Raw genomic sequence first — 22,695 nt, forward strand, 5'->3', positions numbered from 1 at the left:
GCATGAAGCTGGAGTGGCAGCGGCCCAGGAGAACATGGACATGACGGCAGCAGGTCTCTCTGCCAGGCAATAGGCTCTTCCCTAGCATGCATCTGGCTCCGGCGGTTCCACAGGCCCTGCGTGGAGCGTGGATGGCCATTGGAGCCAGCAGCCAGGGCCTGTGTGGTGGTGGGGGGGGGGGGGGGGGGGGGGTGTTGGTGTTGGGGTGAGCCAAGAGCAGATGGAGGTGAATATTTACAGTTCCTGGGAAGGTGGTGGAGACTGGACCTGCCGGCTCTGTTTACTGTTTCTGTGGTGGGCGCGGGCACATCTCCATAGCATGGGGCTGTGCGGGGGAAGACAAGACAAGTCACGGTTCTGAGCATGTTTGTGTGTGTGTTCGTGATGGGGTGTGTTTGTGTTGGGTGTGTGGCCCATAGGCCAACATGCTCTGTGCCTAGTCACGGATTGTGTGTGTGTGTGTGTGTGTGTGTGTGTGGTTGTGTGCACGGATCCTGGATAATGTCACAGCCAAGAGAGTGGGAGTTGGTGCTTAGGCCGTACATGGCCTCCATCAGCAAGTGCTGGTGTTATGCAGCTTTCATGAGGCTGTTTTGTGTGACTGAAACACTCTCCAGTGTCTGGTCCAGCACTGACAGCAGAGTCATATGTCAACGGTAACGCACTGGGACATGGGACACAGAGAGGGTTCCTGTATGTGTCATCTGTGCTGCATTTGTCTTGTCATTGGACACAGGTACTGAACCATTGGCAGAAATGACCTCTTTAGCTCTGGATTGGTCATTTTATTTTTCTGAATTCATCTCAGAGAGACCCTATTTAGATAGATAGATAGATAGATAGATAGATAGATAGATACTTTATTGATCCTCAAGCGGAAATTCAAGGGTCTCAGTAGCATACAGAAATAACACACAACATGCACTTACAGCAGAAATGGTAAACATAAGTATAAGTTTAAACATATAACTAAACTCCACTGTACAATAAAGACAGTAGAAGATAAGACAGATAAGAAAACTAACAAAACTAAATACTAAATACACTATATAAGTTAAAGGGACACCAGGCAAGCCTGATGCTTTTTCTCTACAAAACTCCCTCTCGCTCGGTCTGAAGCTCTTTTCTTTTTCTTTGCGTCTTCCGTCAAGGGTTTTCGCTGCTTCTTCACCGGCTCTGCCATTCTACACACGTTTGCAACAAACGCTAGCGTTTCGTTAGCCTGCCTCTGTGCTGTAAACTGATCCTGCTTCGGTCGGCGGGTACGATACACTGAACTTGCAAGCAGGATATTCTGCCTACAGGCAGTAGGGGCGGACGAGAGAGTCTTCATTCGCCCCGTAATGAGTCATTTAACCATATACCGACTTACGAAGATGAGTAATTAACACAAAAACGTTGTCTGGTGTCCCTTTAAATTAAGAAAGTCCAATGTGCTTGAGGGTGATCAAGCATAAGACGCTTGTAGTGACAGGGCCGGGACTGGTGAGGTGCTAAAGGGAGTGAGTGTCGTGATGAAGGTGCAAACAGTAGTCCAACCATAGTCCTTAGTTATGTGTGCCTGGCAAGGTGCTCAAGAGAGTGAGTGTCATGGTGGAGGTGCAAAAAGTAGTCCAACATTAGTCTAACAGTGCAACAGTGCAAGAGTAAGGTCTAGAGACCAGCATAAATAATATAGACAATTAGGAGAGTAAAGTGTAATGTAGACAAGGTAAAATAAAAAACTATTTCAGTGCAAGAACAGGTTGAGGTAATAGGGTTATAGCCATTCATTCATTCTGTATTGTATCAGAAGCCTGACCGCAGCCATTGATCATGTGTGCTAATATAGCATGAAAAACAGTGTAGCAGTAAAACAGTAGTGAAAACATTAGTAATTTACAGTAGTAATTTACATTTACACTTGGTTTTATATGTCTTGAGCAATCGGATCCCGAGTGGACAGCAGAGACGCATTGCCATTTACACTTGTGTGTTTCATGTGTCTCCATCCAAGGAGTTCAGCTGACACCTGTGTCCAGATTTGGTTACCACTTACATCACTTCCACTAGAATAGTGAAGAGACTGGGAGTGCTAGGAGATATTGGTGTTGGAGAAAAAGTCAAACTTCAGAGTAAGCAAACTTCAGAACCAGAGTCTATTCCAGGGCAGTTTTTACTAGTTGCAGAGGGATAGCAGCTATTCTACAGAGAACTGTCCCAAATAGTTTTGAGGTTAGGTTAGCAGATGACACATGAGAGGTTTGTGGTTTATGGAAAAAAGTGATCAGAGAATTTACATTTTTAAGTGGCTGTTGAAATGTGGAGAGCTGGCAGCTGAGGCATTTAGCTGTACTCCACTAATACTGCATTTATGCTACAAATAAGCGTTGATGATTGATTATTACTTTGCAAACTGAATGACCATTATATTTGGTGTTTATTTATGCTGAGACGGTGTAAAATACAACAGCTCTGGCTGTAGTTACCACCAGAAGGACTGATTCCTTTGTCATTGTATCTGTCATTGTATCTGTATCTACATTCTGCCTCTCTCGACCATTATTTCTTTGTATTAATGTATATTATGCTCACTCTCTCTGGATATAGTTTGCATGCTGAAATCCATTAATCACTGACTGCAATCTGAAACTGGTTCCATATTTGAGTGTTCACTAGTGTTGAACATTTAATCGTTTTTACAATGAAGCGGTTTGAACTGATCCCATTAGTAAATCCCAAAGGCAAATTCATCATTCGGCTCGCAACCCTGACCCAGTGGTCAGTCATGTTGCCTCTATGGTTTTTGAATTCATGTTGTCCTCAGTGTGAAAGACGCTCACGCTGACCAATCAGAAGTACAGAGAAACGGCTGCTTAAGTAGAAATGGCAGAAGATTTAGTGCAGATGAAGAGTAGCCCTTTGATTATTTGAAAGTGTTTCAGATTTACCAGAAGCAATGCAACAAATAAACACACATACAAAGAAAGATACTTCTCTCCCAGGACAACACGATGAATTCGAAAAAGCACCACAGGTAGCAGTACAATGAATGTAAACAGGCTAGCAGAAATAGTGCTGATCTTACCCAGTAAGACAAGAGTCATTTGAATAGGCCTTCATTTTGGAACCCATTAGAATATTTTCATTCTTATACTTGGATTGATAGATAGAGCAATTCATATTTTATGTTCTCTTGTAGTTGTAGTGCTACATCCGATGTTGTAAATAAATCATATAGTGAATATTGAACTGAAGCTTGACTTCAACTACCACAATTGCAATATCTGTCAAAAAAATACCAAGTAGATATTTATTCGTATTTAAATGGTTTAATTTACCTGTTTAATTGTTACACAGCCCTAGTGTTCATTGCTTATTAGACTGCAGTATTTGTTAAGCTAGTCTGTCATGAATTCTCTCTCTCTCTCTCTCTCTCTCTCTCTCTCTCTCTCTCTCTCACTCACTCACTCACACACACACACACACATACACACACTTTCTCGGCCTCACATAATGAAACACTAAGCGCATGTCACTCTCACAGGCAAGCGAGTCCTCAATACAAATCAATTGCACTGCCCATGCTTACAGTAAAATTGTTGGTGAGCCACTGCCACAGTAGTCTGAGCATCTCATTAGACCCGACTCTGCTGCTAGTGCAGAGCTTTTATCTTAGTTTTAATTTACCATGGACTTTCCTCTACATACTAAGTGCTGTTCTCAGCATTCATAGCATTCATCCACTGCAAAGTGTGTGTATGTGTGTGTGAGTGTGAGTCTGTGTGTATGTGTGTGATGGACCGTTGCACAAAATGCACAACACAGCATCCTCTGCTCTGCATTGAAATCGCAAAAAAAAACATTTCAGATGCAAGCCTCCATTCTTTGTGATAATATGCACTAGCCCATTCACACACAGTGCTCACAGACGCAGCATCCGTAATGTGTCATGGAAGGGAGCTGAAGGGCTGTCTCATGCTTTCTCCTTGTTTCTTTTTCTTTCAGAGGCGGCTAAAAAGGCCTATATAACAGAGGTAAGCCCAGCCTGCCCTGTTCTCTTTGGTGTAAAAGTGCAGAAAACTGTAATGTTGGATAGTTACACAATGTGCATTGGCCATTTACTTTGCCTTAGTGATGGTAGTTCATGAACACAGCACTGAAAACAAAAATGTCCTTTCCTCAAGTGACCTGTAAAAAGATCATTTAATCTTGATTTGATGGATGGCCCTCTTAAAAACCTCTCCTCTTTAAAAACACTCCCTTCTCTCTCTCTCTCTCTCTCTCTCTCTCTCTCTCTCTCTCTCTCTCTCTCTCTCTCTAGATGCCTTCATCATCCTGCCATCCTGGCTCCGGGCCGGAGAAGAAGATTGGTCACAGAAGAGTGGATGCCTCAGGAGAGACCACCTACAAGAAGGTGTGTTCTCCAGCGTCTGTCACAGCTAAAGCAGTTGGACTCTCCCTCTGCACTCTATTCTGACCTGATTTCATGTGCATTTATTTAGAGCTCTCACTGGGTGACTATGTACCACAACTACAGTATAAACCCATTAGAGAAACACTCTTGCTGTAAGCAGCCCTGGAGTGGGAGACATAAACAACATCTCACCTTTACCATGTGGACCATGTGGCCTCTTATCAGTCCTGGTGCATATGCATTTATCATCACCTTTGGAGATAGTTTTGGAGATCAGAAGAGATTTGGAACCCCTGAAAAATCCGTCAGCATTTATGACTCACAGTTTTTACCAGTGCATTCATAAGGGTCAGTCAGTCCTTGTGCTAATGTTGTTCTCTCTGCAGACCACGTCCTCTGCCCTGAAAGGTGCCATCCAGCTTGGCATCGGCTACACAGTGGGCAACCTGAGCTCCAAGCCAGAGAGAGATGTCCTCATGCAGGACTTTTATGTGGTGGAAAGCATCTTCTTTCCAAGGTGTGTGTTTGTGTGTGTTTGTGTGTGTGTGTGTTTGTGTTTGTGTGTATTTGTGGATCTATTATTGTGTTTTATGTACACAAAATAAAATATTTGTAATTGTAATGTTCCTTTCTCTCTCTGTCTCTCTCTCTCTCTCTCTCTCTCTCTCTCCCTCTGTCTCTCTCTCTATCTCTCTGTGTCTCTCTCTCCCTCTCTCTCTCTCTCTCCATCTCTCTCTTCCTCCAGTGAGGGCAGCAATCTGACCCCAGCCCATCATTTCCCAGACTTCCGTTTCAAGACCTACGCCCCCCTGGCATTCCGCTATTTCCGTGAACTCTTTGGCATTCGGCCTGATGACTACCTGGTGAGGCAAATCTAAACATAACCTCCGACCTTCTCAATAGCCTCCAGTTCCACTGTTGCCCCTTACCCAGACAGCACAGACCGCAGAATCACCACTACAGTAATCAGAGATGGACTCAGACATGCCTTGTGTGATCACGTGGTGCCAGACAGGAAGGGCAGAGATGCGGTGTTGGCACGCAGGTGATGTTCCTGTACCATGCTCAAAAGGTTGGCACATTGTAGTTGTAGACGGAAATGTTGGCAAGTAATGCGAAAATGGAAAGCTGGGCTCATTTTTGAAAAGGTTGACCTTGTGTAGGACACAGAGTGGTTTGGTGTCTTGTGGAACAAAGAGAGGAAGGTTGTTTGGTCGGCGGGTGCCAGAGCTTGACTCAGTGGAGGATGGAGACAGGGACAGTGAGTTGGCATCTGGCGTGGCAGAGAGGGCTAGCATGGTGCCACTCTGTTGGGTGTTGTGTGGGCGGGCGTGCGTGTGTGTGTGTGTGTGGGTGTGACTTGCTGTACACTGGTGCGATGTCTGCCGTCTGGGAATGAGTGAGTGTGTGTGTGTGTGTGTGTGTGTGTGTGTGTGTGTGTGTGTGTGTGTGTGTGCGTGTGTGTGCATGTGCATGCTTGTGTGCTTTGTCTGTGCATGTTTGTATGTATGTACCGTATTTTCCGGACTATAAGTCGCACTTTTTTTCATAGTTTGGCCGGTCCTGCGACTCAGGTGCAACATATATATATTTATATATATGTTTTTTTCCTCTTCATGAAACATTTTTTGACTGGTGCGACTTATACTCCGGTGCGACTTATAGTCCGGAAAATATGGTATGTGTGTGTGTGTGTGTCAGTTCACTCACGCCACAAGATGGCCAGTTAGGATAGGCTGTTTCACTGCTGTTTTCATGTGATGGTGCAGGACGTTTCAGTGTCTGAAGCATACGCGGAGTTAGTGGGGCACTGCCCCCCCTGGTGAAAACGGGTAATTGCATTAGTGAAATACGTCTGGCATGACCAGATATTAAATAACACAAAACAACAATATAAGGAACAGGCTGCGGTTGATGATGGGAGCAGCCAGTTTTTCTACTCTTGCGATCCTAGACATCGAAAGCGACATTACGGCCAACCTGACAAGGCATGCAGGACGCAAAAAACGAAAATTACTGTTGCACTAGTATGGACATCTTGCCGTGCCAACGTTGCCATAAAGGTTGCCTAAATGCCATGTATATAAATGTCCTGTCAGCTTACTAATTGATTTTGCGTTGTGTGTAGATTTGGACTTTTTATTCCACTTTGTTTAAACAGCAAAGTGAAGCCTTGTTTACCTGTTTGGAACTGGCTGGTGAATGTGACTTTTTGTCCATCTAGCCTACTGATGGCGATGGATGACTTTTTTTTTCGTGTAATTGGATTACAGCAAAATATGAATATTTATTTCTTAACATCAGACTGTAGGTGAACACTTCCTTTGATTCTTGGAGTTCTCGCTATGATTTAAGTCTGTCCTACACTCAATAGCCTACAGTTTGGAGTTTACTTACTTTGCCTTTGTAGAATCGAATTTGAGTTTTCAATGACTCGTTCTCCTTAAGCTAAGCATACATGAACCGATGCATCTTGTTATTTAAATCTCCACTCTGCTAGGTGGCTCACATGCCAGCAGCACTCAGGCGTTGGAGGTTTACCAACGTTCCACAAGCACAGCTACTGTAAGCTAGCTGGCATCCGTTACACTAGGCTATATAGTTCGTTTTTAATAGCAAACAGAAATGTCAAGATAGCAACAGGTCATTACATTATTTAATTGACAAAATATTCAATCAGTGTGGCGCAAATGAGGCTAGAGGCGGTGGATTCATTTATCAAAAGTGTGCAGCAACCAGACTCCATGAGCTAAGCTAGGCGACACCCCTGTTTCAAGACAACCGTGCTGCATTAGATTTCATAAGGACGAATTGTTAAATTGTTACAATGTAATTATATATATCTTTGTTTGTTTTCTCCATATGTGCTCATGCTGTGTTCCCCAAGTGGTAGGCCAGGTCTAATTTTTTATTTTTTTTGTCTGGCCCCCCTGGCTCGAATGTCAAACTCCGCCTATGGTCTGAAGTTTTGGAGATGACAAGTTAGTCAGGTGCTAGTTTCACAGAGCAGTGAATGAAACACATGCTGACATTTAAGGCTTGTCTCCTGAGTGCTATCATTCAGTCATCATACAGTCATCATCAGTCGGTGAGAGCTGTAGGTTTGTGTTCAGGTGTACATGGGATTTAAAATTGTGAGGATATTCTTAATACATCTTGCTCATGCTGATACAGACTGTGACAGTTTATAACTGGATATATAACTGTAATCCGCAAGCTGGGTATGTGAGTACCTTTTTGGAGTGCTATTATTTGTGTGGATGTTTGGCTGGCCGCTGGCAGCCACACCTCAGACAGTGCGAGCACATGGCTCTCTTATAAGCCCACACACATTCTACCTGCGCCAGATGGAGATTAACGCACTAATACTTTCCTGTTTAAACCACCGGCTGAAAACAGCAGACTCCACTGTTCAATTTAGACATCGTTGTGGTGTGTGTGTGTGTGTGGGTGTGGGTGTGGGGGGGGGGGGGGGGTGTATGTGTGTAAATGCCATCTGTGGTGATAGTAAAACCTGTTGTAGGAAATCCTAGAACTAGATTAATTTGTGAAAATCATTAGCTTTAAAACTACAAACTGACAAGATTGATATAGATATTAAATTGTGCACACCGAAATGACTTTGCATGAATGGTAATCATTCTCTCTGTATTTGTCAATCTGTCTGTGTGTTTGTGGTTTCCAACCGCCAGTACTCTCTGTGCAATGAGCCTCTGATTGAGCTCTCTAACCCTGGTGCTAGCGGCTCCATCTTCTACGTAACCAGGGACGACGAGTTCATCATCAAAACAGTCATGCACAAAGAGGCTGAGTTTCTGCAGAAGCTGCTGCCTGGATACTACATGGTGAGTTACCCCACCCTCACCTCTAAGTTAATTTCCTGTGTGTGAGTGTGCTTGTGTGCATGCATGTGTGCGTGCATATGTGCGCACGCGCAAGATGGAGATCGTGTGAGACTCTAGATGTGTCCTGTGCGGTGCCCTGACCACAGCTCGTCCTAACGTGAGCGAGGCTTAGTGCAGAGAGGGAGGGCTACAGAGAGCACTGGCACTGACATGCACAGCACACCTGACTGGGAGGCTTAAGGCACCTGAGGTGACTCGCATACCTACTGTACCTGGGACGGAAGGATGGCTCATTCAGTTCACCAAACAGTGTGGAGGAGAATGGAAACTCAAGAAAGACAACATGTTGATGTGAAGACATTAAGCTGTAAAGCCAACAGTTCACCAACAGTTAGAGGAATGTTTGGAACTGTGCTTAAAGGCAGACTGTTTTGGTGGTGCTGGTGTTTTCTGTGAGAAATATTGTATAAATATACTCGCATTTACATGAATGGTTTCACTTAATATACTTAATATAACATGTTAAACAATTTTTTCTGGGTTGAATTGAAGTGTAATTTCACACTTTAATCCACCTTTGAATTGTTTAAAAGCAGTAGGAAAACCCAATAAATACACAATCCAATCACACAATCAAAAGAGCAAATAAATCAAATAAATAAAGCATCATAAATACACAAACATACCTCGCTGACTGCATACAAACTGAGAGGGAAATGAGTCCAGGATAAGATTAAGAGTATTGATCACAAATATAAAACTTTGGACTCGGCTGTGTACCAGCATGACCGCGAGTCGGCATCTCAAGCCTTTCTCAGTGTACAACAATAAATGTGTCTGTGTAAACCCTAACCCATATGATGTCACTTCCTATTAATCAATCATAATGAGACATAGAATGCAATTCATATGCTGAGAATGTAAAACAAATATGTATCAAAGACAAAATAAACAAAACAAGAAATGTGGAATTTAAACAACAGCTGAATCTACTGTTCTTCTCTTTTATTACCGGTGCTGTTTGTTTTCCGTTTCTTACTCCTCTTTTTCATTTTGGGGGAACCCGCAGAACCTGAACCAGAACCCTCGTACGCTGCTGCCCAAGTTCTTCGGCTTGTACTGCGTGCAGTCTGGCGGGAAGAACATCCGGATCGTAGTGATGAACAACGTTCTGCCTCGCGTGTTCCGCATGCACCTCAAGTTTGACCTCAAGGGTTCCACGTACAAGCGGCGGGCCTCCAAAAAGGAACGTGAGAAATCCAGGCCCACCTTTAAAGATCTGGACTTCATGCAGGATGTCTCAGAAGGCCTCATGCTGGACACAGACACTTACAATGCCCTGACCAAGACTCTGCAGAGAGACTGCTTGGTAAGCAATGTGTTGGCTTTTTAGAAGCATTAATTCAATAATTTTAACCAAAGAGAGGCCACCCCTATCTGTACATAGTTGTTTTATGTTTACCATATTGAGGTGGTGAGGGGGGCTGGATTCCTACTATGGTGGTGGGAATTAACAGGAAATGTAAATATTTCCTCCAGTGCTTTAATGTTGGATCTTCCCTGGTGTAGGGAACCCTTCTGGTCTCAGCGTACTTTCATCATCAAAAGAGCTACTTTTTGTGCATCTTTATTTCTGTACTCTCAACACTAGTTCACTACTAGTCCCTCTCATAGCCTCAAGGGCTGTAATGGACTGTCCTACTTAATTAAAGGATGGATGAAATTGTCTTGGTGCTTTGTTTGGTATGAGGGATTCCAATAAGAGAGAAGTCAAGGCTCTACTCTTTCATGTATTGCACTCTCACAGACAACAGTTCACAGACCAAATGTCTGTCATTATATTTTGAAATGTACTCTATGTTGACGTTGTGTTGCTAATGCTTAGTTTCTTGCTTGTTTAATGGATTGAGTGTTTTATTGTTGATTTTGTAAGGTGACCTTGAGTGTTGAGAAAGGCGCCCATAAATAAATAAAATGCATTATTAACTGTATGTCTTCATTAAGCCATAACTGGTTAAAAGTCATGTTCAAGTTAGTGTTCTTGACATTAATAATAAAGTGTGGCGGTGTAGAGACCACTGAGTCTCTTGCGGCTGGCAGGGCTGTTATTAGAAGCTTATTAATAGGAAGTCAGAATGTAAGTTCTACATAGACCTCATATAAGCTGTCTGTACAGGCAGGAATACAGGATTTGTGTGATTTCTTTACATTGCATAACTTATAAGCATGGTCCATCAAATCCATTTCCATGCTTCCATACTATTTAATGCATTCTATGAGATGAAAACCTAAGTTACCTTCAGAATATTCTGTAGCAAAACTTAAGCGTGTTACCTATCTACTTTCTTTTTGTAATTTGAAATGAGGTCATGGAGACATCATTAGGAATATATTCTGGTTCATCTTGACCTGCAGTCTTTGCGTACCCAGTCCCTGTGGCAGTGCTTTGATGTCCAGTGTGTCTGGTCTGCTGTGTGCCAGGTGCTGGAGAGCTTTAAGATCATGGACTACAGCTTGCTGCTGGGCGTGCACAACCTGGACCAGGCGGAGCGCGAGCAGCAGATGGAGGGCTCGCAGGGCAGCGGCGACGAGAAGAGGCCGGCCCCCCAGCGCGCGCTCTACTCCACCGCCATGGAGTCCATCCAGGGAGGCGCGTCCTGCGGAGCGGCCATCGACACGGAGGACACGTGAGTCTGGCAGGGAGGTGTCAAGGAGGAGGCCACGCTAGGACAGCTCTATCAGGATGCAGTCTGATGACCTAGAACAACATAACATCTCTCTCTCTCTCTCTCTCTCTCTCTCTCTTTCTCTCTTTCTCTGTCTGTAGGATGGGTGGAATTCCTGCTGTCAGTGGGAAAGGAGAGAGACTCCTCCTCTTCATTGGCATCATTGACATTCTACAGTCATACAGGTACTCTACAGAATACAGAAGGAGCAAATCTCCTCCACTTGTCGATAAAGTAACATATATCTTTACAGGGTTAATGTCTACCAGCCCTGATAGTAGAATCTTGTATTGGTGGTCTGCTGTCATCAAAGATGCTGTCAATTTAAAGCAGTGTACCACTTTATGTAACATGTTTTAAATAGAAAACTATGGCAATTAAACTGTCCTGAGGCCCTTTGCTTAACTCTTGTACAAAATATTTAATTTGCTTGACCCTTTAAATGTGCAAGAATAATCCAATACATAATGGTCCAGTCCATCTCCTGTAGAGTGGCTGTAGATAGGTGCGCTTTGTGCTGGAGGGGAGGCTGCGCTGTGAGAAGACTGACTCTGCGCTTGTCTGTCTCTCAGGCTCGTTAAGAAGCTGGAGCACACATGGAAAGCGCTGGTTCATGACGGGGTGAGTGAGTCGACATGCCCTGCTGCCTCCAGCTCCTCCAGACACAACCTAATGCCCGCCCATCCTGTTGTCCTGTTTTAATGCATCATGTTACATAAGGAGTGGCAGCAGTCTGATTACTAATGCCCAGGCCTTCCTGAGCCTCCACACGGGAGCTATAGAGAGAACATTAAATAAGGAAAGCTAAAACTCCAGCATTTCAGAACATGTTAGACTGTGAGTGTTATGAAATAGTCAAATGAAATGTCAGTGTTATGAAATGGTGGGTTCTATCTCTTATGAACTAAGCTCTTCCTCTGTGCCGTTTGCAACACCATAGTGGCCATAGTGTTAATGCAGTGGAGTCAGAGAATCCCATATGAACATCTCTGGCCTCAACAGGAGTAAGCCACTGTATCTCGCCTGAGATAATGATTGCTCATCAATGGCTTGTTGACTGTTAGAGGACAATAAGGAGCAGGTAAATGGATGCGGGGTGTGTCCTCAGGGAGCGCCTGAGAGAGAGAACAAGAGGTGTAAATAATTTACAGCAGGCCACCATCTGTCTGGCCCAGTGGACTGCACCGCTGCGCTGCACTGCACCCTGTTGGCTAATCCCACTCTCCCGACCTTATGTCCGCATTCATGAGTGAGGCCAGCAGCTGCCGGCCGCCACACCTGTACCTGCACACGCCACAGAGTCCACGCTCCCCCAGGACTGACCCTTGACAGTGTCCTGAGTGCTCCTTTGTTCAACCTTTTGACTTCTCTCACCTTCTTCTCTCTCTCTTTCTCTCTCTCTCACTCACTCTCTCTCTCTTCCCATGTGCTCTTCTCGTTTATCTATTTTAGGACACAGTGTCGGTTCACAGGCCTGGCTTCTATGCTGAGCGTTTTTTGAAGTTCATGAACAGTAACGTGTTCAAGAAGAGCTCTTGTGAGTATCATCTGCTGTCTCATCAATCTACATAATCTACAAACACACGATAGGAAAACCTGATGCTGATGAAGCAAACTGCAAAACGTGTTATTCACACCAAATAAAGTCAAAATATACCGTCCAGTGTGCGATGTATACTAGTTTTTGACTTTACACGATAGGAAACTTCTATCTTTTAACTCTCTAACACACTCTGCCCCTGACCCCCCAGCTCTGAAGTCCTCACCCTCCAAAAGGGGCCGTGGGTCACTGGCGGTGCCCAAGTACACTGGCCCTGGGGCAGCCTGGTCAGCCAGCCAGCTCCCCTCCGAGCGAGACGAGAACATCTATGACCTGAGAGGGGCTCGTAGTTTCCCCGCCCTGGAAGACGAAGGTGAGTAGTCAAGAGTCAAGAGGTAATAAAATTGTCACAATGGTAAACAATTATAAAATTTGAATATTAAAATAGAAATATTTCCGTATTATAACGTCATTATTGCGCCATCCAGAACCTTTCCGCAAGACGGAACAAATTGTTCATGGCAGCTCCTTATCTTCTACATTGCTCTGTATCTCTTTTGGCTGTCCGCAATGTGTTTGCGAAAACTCTAGCGAAAACCAGCTCTGCTTTAAAAGGATTGCATTACAGGGAAAAGGTGATTAAAATGTGGAGTCTCGTCCTGCCCTGGTTGCACCGGATTGTTGTGGATTGCAGAAGCGCAGAGAACTCTCTTTTCTAGGTGATTAAAATGTGTTTGTCTTTTTTGCTGGTGTTCTCCTCACAGGGAAAGACTTCCACCCCTGCACCCCTCCCATGTTTGAAGAGGCCACCACAGCCTCCATCGCCACCACCCTCTCCTCCAACAACTCCATCTCCATCCCCGAGCGCTCGCCCTCGGATACCACAGAACACCCGCGCTACAGGTACCACTACCGCGCCTAGCCCCCACCCTCACACCCCTCTCAGCCACCAGCGCAGCACCCACCCTCACACCCTCCCATCTACCGCACAGCAGCCACCAGCCCAGACCCCACCCTCACACCCTCCCATCTACCGCACAGCAGCCACCAGCCCAGCCCCTACCCTCACACCCTCCCAGCTGCTGTGTAGGATGCCTATAGGGCTTATAGCAAAGTCCTGCTCTCCCCAAGGAATGCTTACTCACCAGAGCCCCACTGAAGCCCAGTGTACTGAGCATGTGTGAGTGGCTGCGCCATGTAAGAGCCCCTGCATGCTGCTCCCTGCTCTGTCCCGCTAGTGCCCTGCTCTGTCCTGCTAGTGCCCCACTCTGTCCCGCTAGTGCCCCGCTCTGTCCCGCTAGTGCCCCGCTCTGTCCTGCTAGTGCCCCACTCTGTCCCGCTAGTGCCCTGCTCTGTCCCGCTAGTGCCCTGCTCTGTCCCGCTAGTGCCCTGCTCTGTCCCGCTAGTGCCCCACCCCTCTCTAGTCCACGGCCCCCTGCAGGGCCCCCCTCACTCACCTGCACGCCTCTTCTGCTTTATCTCACAGGAGGCAGGCCCAGTCACTGAGAGACTCAGAGGCCAGGTGAGCAGCAGCGAGCAGCCACAGAGCTCTCTGTCCGAGAGCGCTTCACTCCGCATGTCTGGAGGAGTAGCACGGCCATGTGGTGGACTAATATATGTGCTTACGGCAGAATCAATAAGCAGCGCAGAGTCATAAAGTACTGTAGATTAGAGTACGGTAAATACACTACATTAGACTGTTCTGGCCTGATTAGACTGTAATGGTCATGGATCTAATGGCCATGAATGAGAATTCGTAGAAAGTGTAACATAAATGCTGTGTGTGTGTGTGTGCGTGTGCGTGTGCGTGTGCGTGTGTGTGTGTGTGTGTGCGTGTGCGTGTGCGTGTGCGTGTGCGTGTGCGTGTGCGTGTGCGCGTGTGCGTGTGCGTGTGCGTGTGTGTGTGTGTGTGTGTGTCTGTGTGTGTGTTTTTGTGTGCATCCTCAGATTGAAAGAAGTGGTGGACGTTCATGAAGAAGATAATCAGACCATCACTGTGCATGTAGAAGTGAAGCAGGACATAGAGGAGGTGGTAGAGAAAGAGAAATGTACAGAAGAAAAGACAGAAGAAGGAGTGAAAGAAGAAGAGAAGAGAGAAGAGAAGGTGAAAGTGGAGAAAAGTGAAGTGGAGACCGCTGTTGAGCCCACACAACCTTCCTCAGAGAGCAGGTACACACACACACACACACACACACACACACACACGTTCATGGTCATATTCTTTCATCATCAGGGAATCCAAGGAAATCCAAGTTCAGGGAGATTTATATCTTGCTATAACTGAACTTTGACAAAGGCAAAAGAAAATGTACAGGGTTAAACAGCTTGGTAGGATTAGTACAGCTCCTTTGTTTTGCTTTGCCTCTCATCAGGGACTGGAACTTGCTGTGGCTTGTTTGATATTTCAAAATATCTCACACCACTGAGGTACAAGACTGATCTGAAACACTAAAATAGAAAGAAAAAAAACATTTGCACCACCTGAATAGTCTTTCACACAGTCACAATGCGTCATCCTTCATTTTAATAATGTTGCTCCATTTCACCGACGCCCCTGAGCAGGTTGAAACTTTCATTGCCCTGCTTTTATTTCTGGGTTGTTTGCACACTAGTATTTCAGTGGGCAGATAGTGGTTAGATCTGGAGCGCCCGAGAGCTTCTGTGAAAGCTGTGCTCTCTGTAAGGACATCGTGTCCCAGAATGAGTGGAGTGAAAATGGGACTCCGAGTCATATCCCTGTGAGAGTCGGCAGGGGTGCTGGTGCTAGTGCCTCATTTCCAAAATGGTCTCTGTAGTAAGCGCCAGTAGCCTCTGGTCCAGCCTATTCCTCTCCGTTAGGAGCAGCACGGCAGGGAGAGCCACTAATCCAGATTATTGGGTCTGATCAACGTAAGCTTCGTCAGATACACCCCTGTCCCACCCACTGCTGTTAACACTTTACAGAAATAGTGATGAGATTTTGCTTTCATGTTTTAGGAGTCAATAAGATAATTTATAATGATCTAATTAACCGCTAATCACTATAGCAGGGCCAGTGGAGTTATTTATGCAGTACAACAATACAAATGTTATGTTATGGGGAACATAATGAGCTTAATTAAATTAAATCAAGCACATCTACTCATGCAAGTGAATCTGTATATGCCACAGACTCCGGCCCATTCGAATTTGAGCATTGTGTAAAGACCCAAAACATACAAAAGTAGTTGTTGCTGTTGTCTTGAACTGAGCTCACTTTCTCTCTTCCTGCATGAGAGATGACCAGCCATTTCCTTCTTAACCTTGTTAGTCAGGCTCTGGGAAAGCCTGCAGGAAATCTGCCTGTCTTGTGTAGAGTGCTGGAGACTACAGAATACGTCTGTGAAAGTAAAAGGCAGTAGTAAGCCTGGGGAGGGTTACAGGCCGTCTCAGACATATGGCTCTGTGGGGTTTAGAAGTGGCAGGCCAACCACAGAAGGAATGAGCCATCTGGCGGCAGCATTTCTCCTAAGTCACCTCTCCCGCTGGGGAAAAGGGGCCAGCCACCTCGCATACCTGCACATAGTGAGCTTAACGCTGCAGAAGGACCCTTTCACATGGTCAAGATCAGACTGTCCCTGACACTCTAAAGTTGAGTAAAGGTTTAGGTTGACTCTTGATTTCACCCTCATGCTTTCCTCTATCTCCCTCATCCTCCTCTCCCATCACCCCCACACAGTGAGGTGGTCGAGTCTGAGGCTCGAGAAACAGCCATTTTGGAGGATGACCCCTCACAGCCTGCCGAATGCACTGCATCCTCTGTTGTCAGCGAGGCTGCGGTCACCCATGAGAAGATACCCACACAGGCTTCAGCTACATCCCCATGGGACAGACCCATAGAGATGGTCACCCTGGTCCAGTCACCGCCAGCAGCCCCAGTGCATGAGGAGATGGCCACCCTGGTCCAACCAGTGGCCGCAGTGCCAGTACACGCGGTGGCTCCCACCCCCCGGCCCGTGGTGGACTCGGATGCACTAAGCCACCTGTCAGAGTCGGCCAGTCGCGGCTCACTGGAGGAGGAAGGCATCACAGATATCTACTTTGTAAGTGTCCACTCTAACCCTAACATGAACCTGAACCCTCAGGGTGATGTACACAGGCCCTACCTCTACTGTGTGTGCATTCATTAATTTTTAGATAGTAATAGACCCCCCCCAACCCATACACACACACACACACACACACACACACACATGTTTATTGACTATTCCTGATTGCTATGCATCTATGATGAAATGACGGATACCTATAACCATCCATTCAGCCTGTAGGGGCCGTTCACACCAGGAATGATAACTATAAAGGTAACTATAACCATAAAGTGTCCACACTAGGCTTGGGAATCGGTTATTCGATAATTTCTTAACGATGCTCATCCCTAGTCCACACTGAGCCTCTCTTTGTGTTGATGAATGTGATGGCTAAGATTTGGTGGATTCTGATTAGCTGTCAGCTTTTTCATCGTGCTGATCCCCAACGATATCGTTCTTCATGTTATTATCGTTGTAGTTTATGTATGGACGTCGTCATTCATATTAACTAGAACAATAGTTTCATGCTGTTATTGCTATAGCTATCATTGTTGGTGTGAACGGCGCTTAACTGACTGTCTGTTGGGTACAGAAAATAGTAAATGTATGAATTGTATTTGATCAGAGGTCAGAACACGTTATGTAAATTGGATGTGGAGCGTACTGAATGATACAGATTAATAATGAACATGGGCATTCTGCAGAGATACAATCAAGATGACTTGGTGGAACTTTGAGGGTGCTGAAACAGGTCTGTGTGTGTGTGTGTGTGTGTGTGGGGGGGATGGGGTGGGTGTGGTACTTTATGTGTATGTGTGCTGTGCATTTTGCATAGACCTCTGAAGTTCGCCTACAAAAAAGAACCAAAACGGCCATCTTTGCCCATATAAGGAGATCCGGTTCTTAATTGAAGCTAACTACCTATGGCAAGTTGCATTGCAAGTTAGCTCTGGGGTAGTGTGCCACCTTCACCTACCGGAGATCACAGTATCCACTCGAAGGGAGAGGACACAAGTGTGTTCAGGAAAACGTCTGCATTTCAGACTTTTTCATCCCTGCAAGAGTTTAACAGGTGCGATAATTCAAAATCCCCATGTTATTTTCCCATAGGAAAAATCGGCAGATACCGGATGTCAAAGATGGTGGTACTTTGGCATGCTTTCCCTAGCTTCACATCTGCAGAAGAGTGACTCATCACTCTCCCTCTGTCTTGTCTTGCTCTCTCTTTCTCTCTCTCTCTCTCTCTCTCTCACTCTCTCTCTCTCACTGTCTCTCTCTCTCTCTCTCTCTCTAAATTGTTCTCTCTTCTGCATGCCCACTGAGGAACATTTAGCTATAGAGATGAGTCAGTGTTATGGTGTTATGGTTAGACTAAACTATCTGCTATATCTTTGCTCTTCCACTGATTAGAAAAAAGACATCTTCCACTTCTTGTGCTCTGAAGGTCAGACACACAAACATTGTTTAAAGAAATGGCTCATATAATCAGCAGGGTCACTAATATCGTTGAGATGACAGGGGGAGTGGAGCGTGGAGAGTGAGTGTCCGAGATGCAGAGCTGCAGTGATACTGTGAGCCCAGCCAGAGATCCACGTTTGGTCCATTTACACGATAATCCCACCCCATCTCCCCTCTGTCCTACCAGACTAATGCACAAATACATTTATGTATTCATTCCTATCCACAAATACATTTATGTATTCATTCCTAGTTTCAAGCTGAACTTTTCAAATTATGTTTTTTATTCACCTGTCCACAAGATGCGGCTTGTTCAGCCACTGCTGTATTGTCTGTGGTTTGTGTCTGTGTCCTATTTATGTTCTCTTTTCATACTTTTCCACATTCCTTTTTTTTATAATCTAATCCGCATTCCATCTCTGTTACATATGTACCCCTTTTATTCATCTCTCTCTCTTTGTTTTCTCCGCTTGCTGTGTGTGTGTGTGTGTGTGTGTGTACGTGTGCGTGTGTGCACGTGTGTGTGTGTTCAGTTTGCGGATGGGAGGTATTGGGTGTACTCTCCTGTTTTGCGTCGGCGTAAACTCAACTCCAGCTCTAGCAGTTTTGTAAGTACAGCAGGCACTGAGTTAGAGTCCCACTAGGCCTTTCATTCCCCTAGCTCCTGTGTCATTACCGTTAGAAACATTAGAAACCCTTTGTAGGTCACTTTGTTTTTGATGTGATTAGGGTCACCGTATCCTGTTTGGGTGTTAAACGCAGTCCTTCAAAAAGAATATGAGGCAGCAGCAGCTGGCTTGATGGCTTTGACTGACAGTACCATGTCAAGAGTCACCAAATAATCATACATTTGATGATGCTAATGTACTCAGATCACCATTGCCAGAGTTTTGACAAGTATTTTTGCTAGCATATGAATTTGTTATGGGTTTGTTTCTTATCTAGTTGGTTGAAAGGTCTGGTCATGTATGAGTGTCTCGTGCTGATCTATAATAAGGCTTATAGATTATAGATCAGTGGTGCATCTCATGTAACATTAGCAGTTGACCTTGGCCAGTGTCCCTGCTTCTACTGATATTACAAGGAAATTCTTCTCTTTGCAGCACTATCTTAGACTAAGATTTTTTTCAAGTAATATCAAGAACTTAATGAATTTGGGTGACTTAGATCCTCAAAACAATTATTTAATTCGTTTCTTCTTTAACCTCTTTCTCTCTCTCTCTCTCTCTCTCTCCTCTCTCGGCTGCGACGTGCCCTGTGCGTCTGTCTGTGCGCCTGTGCCTGTGTGTCTGTCTCTGTGGCGCCCCCTGGTGGCCTAGCAGCAGCCTCCAGAGGAGAGGAGCTGGGTGTACTCCCCTCTGCACTACGGCTCAGAATCTCGGCCTGTCTCAGACGGCGAGATTGAGACAGTAAGTGCCTGAGTACGGTCTAGAACGCCCACTCTCACACACTTCAGATATATGAACCCCCACTGGAGGCACCCTTCTAGGAAAGCATCTAACCACACACACATCCATCCATTTCTCCATTTTTTTTTCTCAGTTACTTTTTAGTGTCCCTGTTTTTATTTCCTGTTTTCTATGTGTGTGTATTTACATATGCAATCACTCTCACTTTCATGGAACACCAGTTTCCACATACCCTCCATGCTGTTGGCTGAAGAAAAGGACTCTTATATTTCCTATAAGGTCCTGTGAAAAGCCACACATGAAAGCACAGGGCATGCTATGAGGTGTGTGTGAGAGAGAGAGTTTTTACGAGGGAATTGGACAATCACAAACAAAAGTTGCCTGGCTTTTCACATGAAATGGGTAAGAAAATGCTCCAGTTACCGGCTCATCTACACACAGTCAAGCCACTATGATTCAACCCTAATCTTAGTCTACTGTAGAGCGCATCACACTCTTCACCCAGTGTAGCAGTGTAGTGTCAGAGCAATCGGAATGTTTACAAGACCATTTATTTCGGGGATAGCCAGACCAGTCCTCTTGGTTGGATAAGTTCTCTTGGTCGGATGATTGCCAGGGTATTGGTGTGCATGTAATTGCAGTCAGCGTAACTCATCTGTATGGAAGCCTGGCGTACCGTGTCGGCCACCACCATCTCATTATCTCTCCCAGAGTGCACTTAGCAGGTGATGGGTTGTCACAGACAGGGAGAGGAGTGTAAAGTAAAGGCTTTGCAATTCGGCCATTCCATCATTGCACAGCTTTGCACAGCTTTGCACGGCGCCACCGTTTTTGGACCACATGAGATGTTGCCATGTGTGTTATGATTCTGAACAGGTCTGTGTGGATTGGAGACTACTGCAAGAATCAGCATGAGAACAGAGTGTTCTTTGGGTTTGAAGTGCGCTTCTGCTTGTCCTTGCACCGTTTACTTTCTGATCTAATCTCTTTATCTGATGTCTTTTCTTAAATGCATTTAGTTGTTTACATTAGCTGTGGTTCCCTCTCTCCCCTCTGACTCCACAGTAAATCTCTATGCAGTCCTGGATGACCAGATGGGAAACAGAAGAGCGGGGTTTGTGGCTTGTAAGCTCTGCAGGCAGAAATGGTCAGAGAGCTCCCTGCTCTCCAGCAGGACGGCGTGTGCTATAAAGACTGTGATGGCTGGGGACACAGATATCATCAAGAACATCAGAACAAAAACAAAGCAAACGTCTAATTACAGGAGAAATTACTAGAGACACTGGGCCCTCCCCCTGTCAGGTGATTGCCTGAACGACCCTTACAACCCCTCCCTTCAGTCCTTGAGGTACTCCGTAGAAACTCTTGTAGCCAAGAATCTGTGTGATGTGCATGTTTGATCCCCTACCCTTGACATTGTCAGTGAAGAGGACATGGCGCTATTAGCACCACAATGCACCCATCATCAACCATTCCTCAGACCAAGACTGAGGTCGTCTTAACTGGACGTGAGCTGGCATGCAGTCTATGTACATGCTGTTTTATTAGTGTTATTTATTTATTTGTGTGAGAGTGTGTTTTTAAAGCCACCTGTGACACATCAGACAACATACAACAGGATTGTTGTTTTTTGTTTCATGAATATTAGGAAAAAAAAGGAGCATCATCATGGCAAGCTGGTAGTGTTTAAACCGTGAATCAGGTCTATGCCATGACCGGTTATTTTCCCTCTTAAGAAACAGCTATCAAGACTGCTGTTGGCTGCCTGGTTTCTGGAATGTTAATTCTGGATGCGGAGACAGTATCCATGCATAGCCATAGTGTTTCATGAGCAGAAAAGAGAACAGCCCAGTACCCAGGCTGAACAAGTGATGCTGTCTCACTTTCACTAAGCATTATTTAGACATAAGCCTGTGTTAGAAATAAGATTAAGATTATTCTCATGGTACTGTTTTTGTTAAGCTGTACTATTTTATCTGTTCATTTTATTTTGACACTGGTACATTGCCCCATAATCAACACACTTGTTGTACTATGTTGTCCAAATATTTTTGACTTGATCACAAGTGTTTCAGGTGATGACATTTTGTATTTCTTTTTCTTTTTTTTTTTTTTACTATTTATTGTGTTTCTTAAAATTACTTTGTAATCAACACTGATTGAGGTGAACACTCAAGGTCGTACTGTCCAATCAGTTGAACATAACAGAGTCACACAAGTTATGTTAGAGTCTTAATTCTGTTAATTAAGCGTGTGTGCGTGCGTGCGTGCATGCATGTGTGTGTGTGTGAGAGAGAGGGGGGGTTAAAAATGATTAAAGACATTTGTCACATCCCTATGTAGAACATTCACTCTTTTTCCTTCTTTATGGATCCTCAGCGGAGTCATTTTCTGAAGGTCAGTGCAAACACGGTAGCACTTTATTTACTTCCTGCGTGACATTTATAATTATTTATATTCATCTATCTCAGCGAGCTTTGTATAGATTGTTTATTATCTTTTCTATATCCATGGTAAGGGACAGAATGCATAATGTTTAACAGACTGTCCATGACTGACTAATTGAAATCTGTTACTGTCAATGGCTTCAGGCCATGTGTAGCGGTTAAGTGTTGTCAGTTTGTCAATTCCATATTTTTTCCGTTGCCTTATGGAGAGGGGGGAAAAGTTTTAGCATTGTGTAGTTACCATTGTGGTTGTTGAATTTCTCATGCTCACACACTAATAACTGACAGTTGACTTGGTTATGTGTATAAATATTGTGTATGATGTTTTCATTACTGTATTGTATAAACATTTTTCTGTCTTTGTTCTTTGGCTGCAAACAAAAAAGTCAACATCCATTAAGTCATTTTCTACATGTAGTTTGTCACGTACTGTTAATGTAATCAGTGCTACTGGACAATAGTGTATATGTATATAAAAAAAAGTCAGCTCTCTGGTGGTGAAAGTGTGTGTGTGTGTGTGTCAGGAGCGGGGGAATCTGATTAGACATATGAGTGAATGTTGTGTCACGGATGAACTGCATGTATTTTATTACAGTATCATTCCCTGGAAAATGTCATTTGACCTCCCCTGTCCATCTAAGAAATGGTGGCTAAATCTGTGTGTACGGGGATCAGCTGACTATTGTGTAAATGAAAATAAATAAAAACATATCGGTGATATCACACTAGTTTCAGTGTTGTGTAATCTCTGGAAGTTTTCCTAAACATTCTAGTAGGGCCTAACTGTAGCTACGAGATTCTGAAGGCTACGTAAAGTTTTTTTAA

At 44.7% G+C, this 22,695-nt stretch overlaps 1 protein-coding gene across 6 annotated transcripts in view; it reads left to right on the plus strand.

Moving 5' to 3' along the window:
• The window catches only part of pip5k1cb (phosphatidylinositol-4-phosphate 5-kinase, type I, gamma b), a 32,557-nt gene extending 9,959 nt beyond the window's left edge, over window positions 1–22,598 (plus strand). For 2 of the 6 annotated variants that reach the window (XM_042091533.1, XM_042091572.1), the window contains exons 2-19: window positions 3,988–4,016; window positions 4,304–4,396; window positions 4,783–4,913; window positions 5,142–5,259; window positions 8,089–8,241; window positions 9,311–9,610; window positions 10,723–10,928; window positions 11,069–11,152; window positions 11,540–11,588; window positions 12,420–12,504; window positions 12,719–12,880; window positions 13,272–13,410; window positions 13,994–14,029; window positions 14,455–14,676; window positions 16,205–16,568; window positions 18,548–18,622; window positions 19,337–19,423; window positions 20,489–22,598. In XM_042091533.1, the coding sequence (XP_041947467.1) occupies window positions 3,988–4,016; window positions 4,304–4,396; window positions 4,783–4,913; window positions 5,142–5,259; window positions 8,089–8,241; window positions 9,311–9,610; window positions 10,723–10,928; window positions 11,069–11,152; window positions 11,540–11,588; window positions 12,420–12,504; window positions 12,719–12,880; window positions 13,272–13,410; window positions 13,994–14,029; window positions 14,455–14,676; window positions 16,205–16,568; window positions 18,548–18,622; window positions 19,337–19,423; window positions 20,489–20,491 (2,336 nt within the window). In that variant the 3' untranslated portion in view covers window positions 20,492–22,598. Of the gene's footprint in view, window positions 1–3,987; window positions 4,017–4,303; window positions 4,397–4,782; window positions 4,914–5,141; window positions 5,260–8,088; window positions 8,242–9,310; window positions 9,611–10,722; window positions 10,929–11,068; window positions 11,153–11,539; window positions 11,589–12,419; window positions 12,505–12,718; window positions 12,881–13,271; window positions 13,411–13,993; window positions 14,030–14,454; window positions 14,677–16,204; window positions 16,569–17,260; window positions 17,308–18,547; window positions 18,623–19,336; window positions 19,424–20,488 lie in introns of all 6 variants that reach the window. The other 4 variants (XM_042091556.1, XM_042091550.1, XM_042091541.1 and 1 more) reach the window with 4 other exon arrangements.
• Window positions 22,599–22,695: the final 97 nt, after the last annotated feature.

The sequence above is a fragment of the Alosa sapidissima genome, chromosome 1 (genome assembly GCF_018492685.1).
Source record: "Alosa sapidissima isolate fAloSap1 chromosome 1, fAloSap1.pri, whole genome shotgun sequence".
In the NCBI taxonomy this organism is placed as follows: Eukaryota; Metazoa; Chordata; class Actinopteri; order Clupeiformes; family Clupeidae; genus Alosa; species Alosa sapidissima.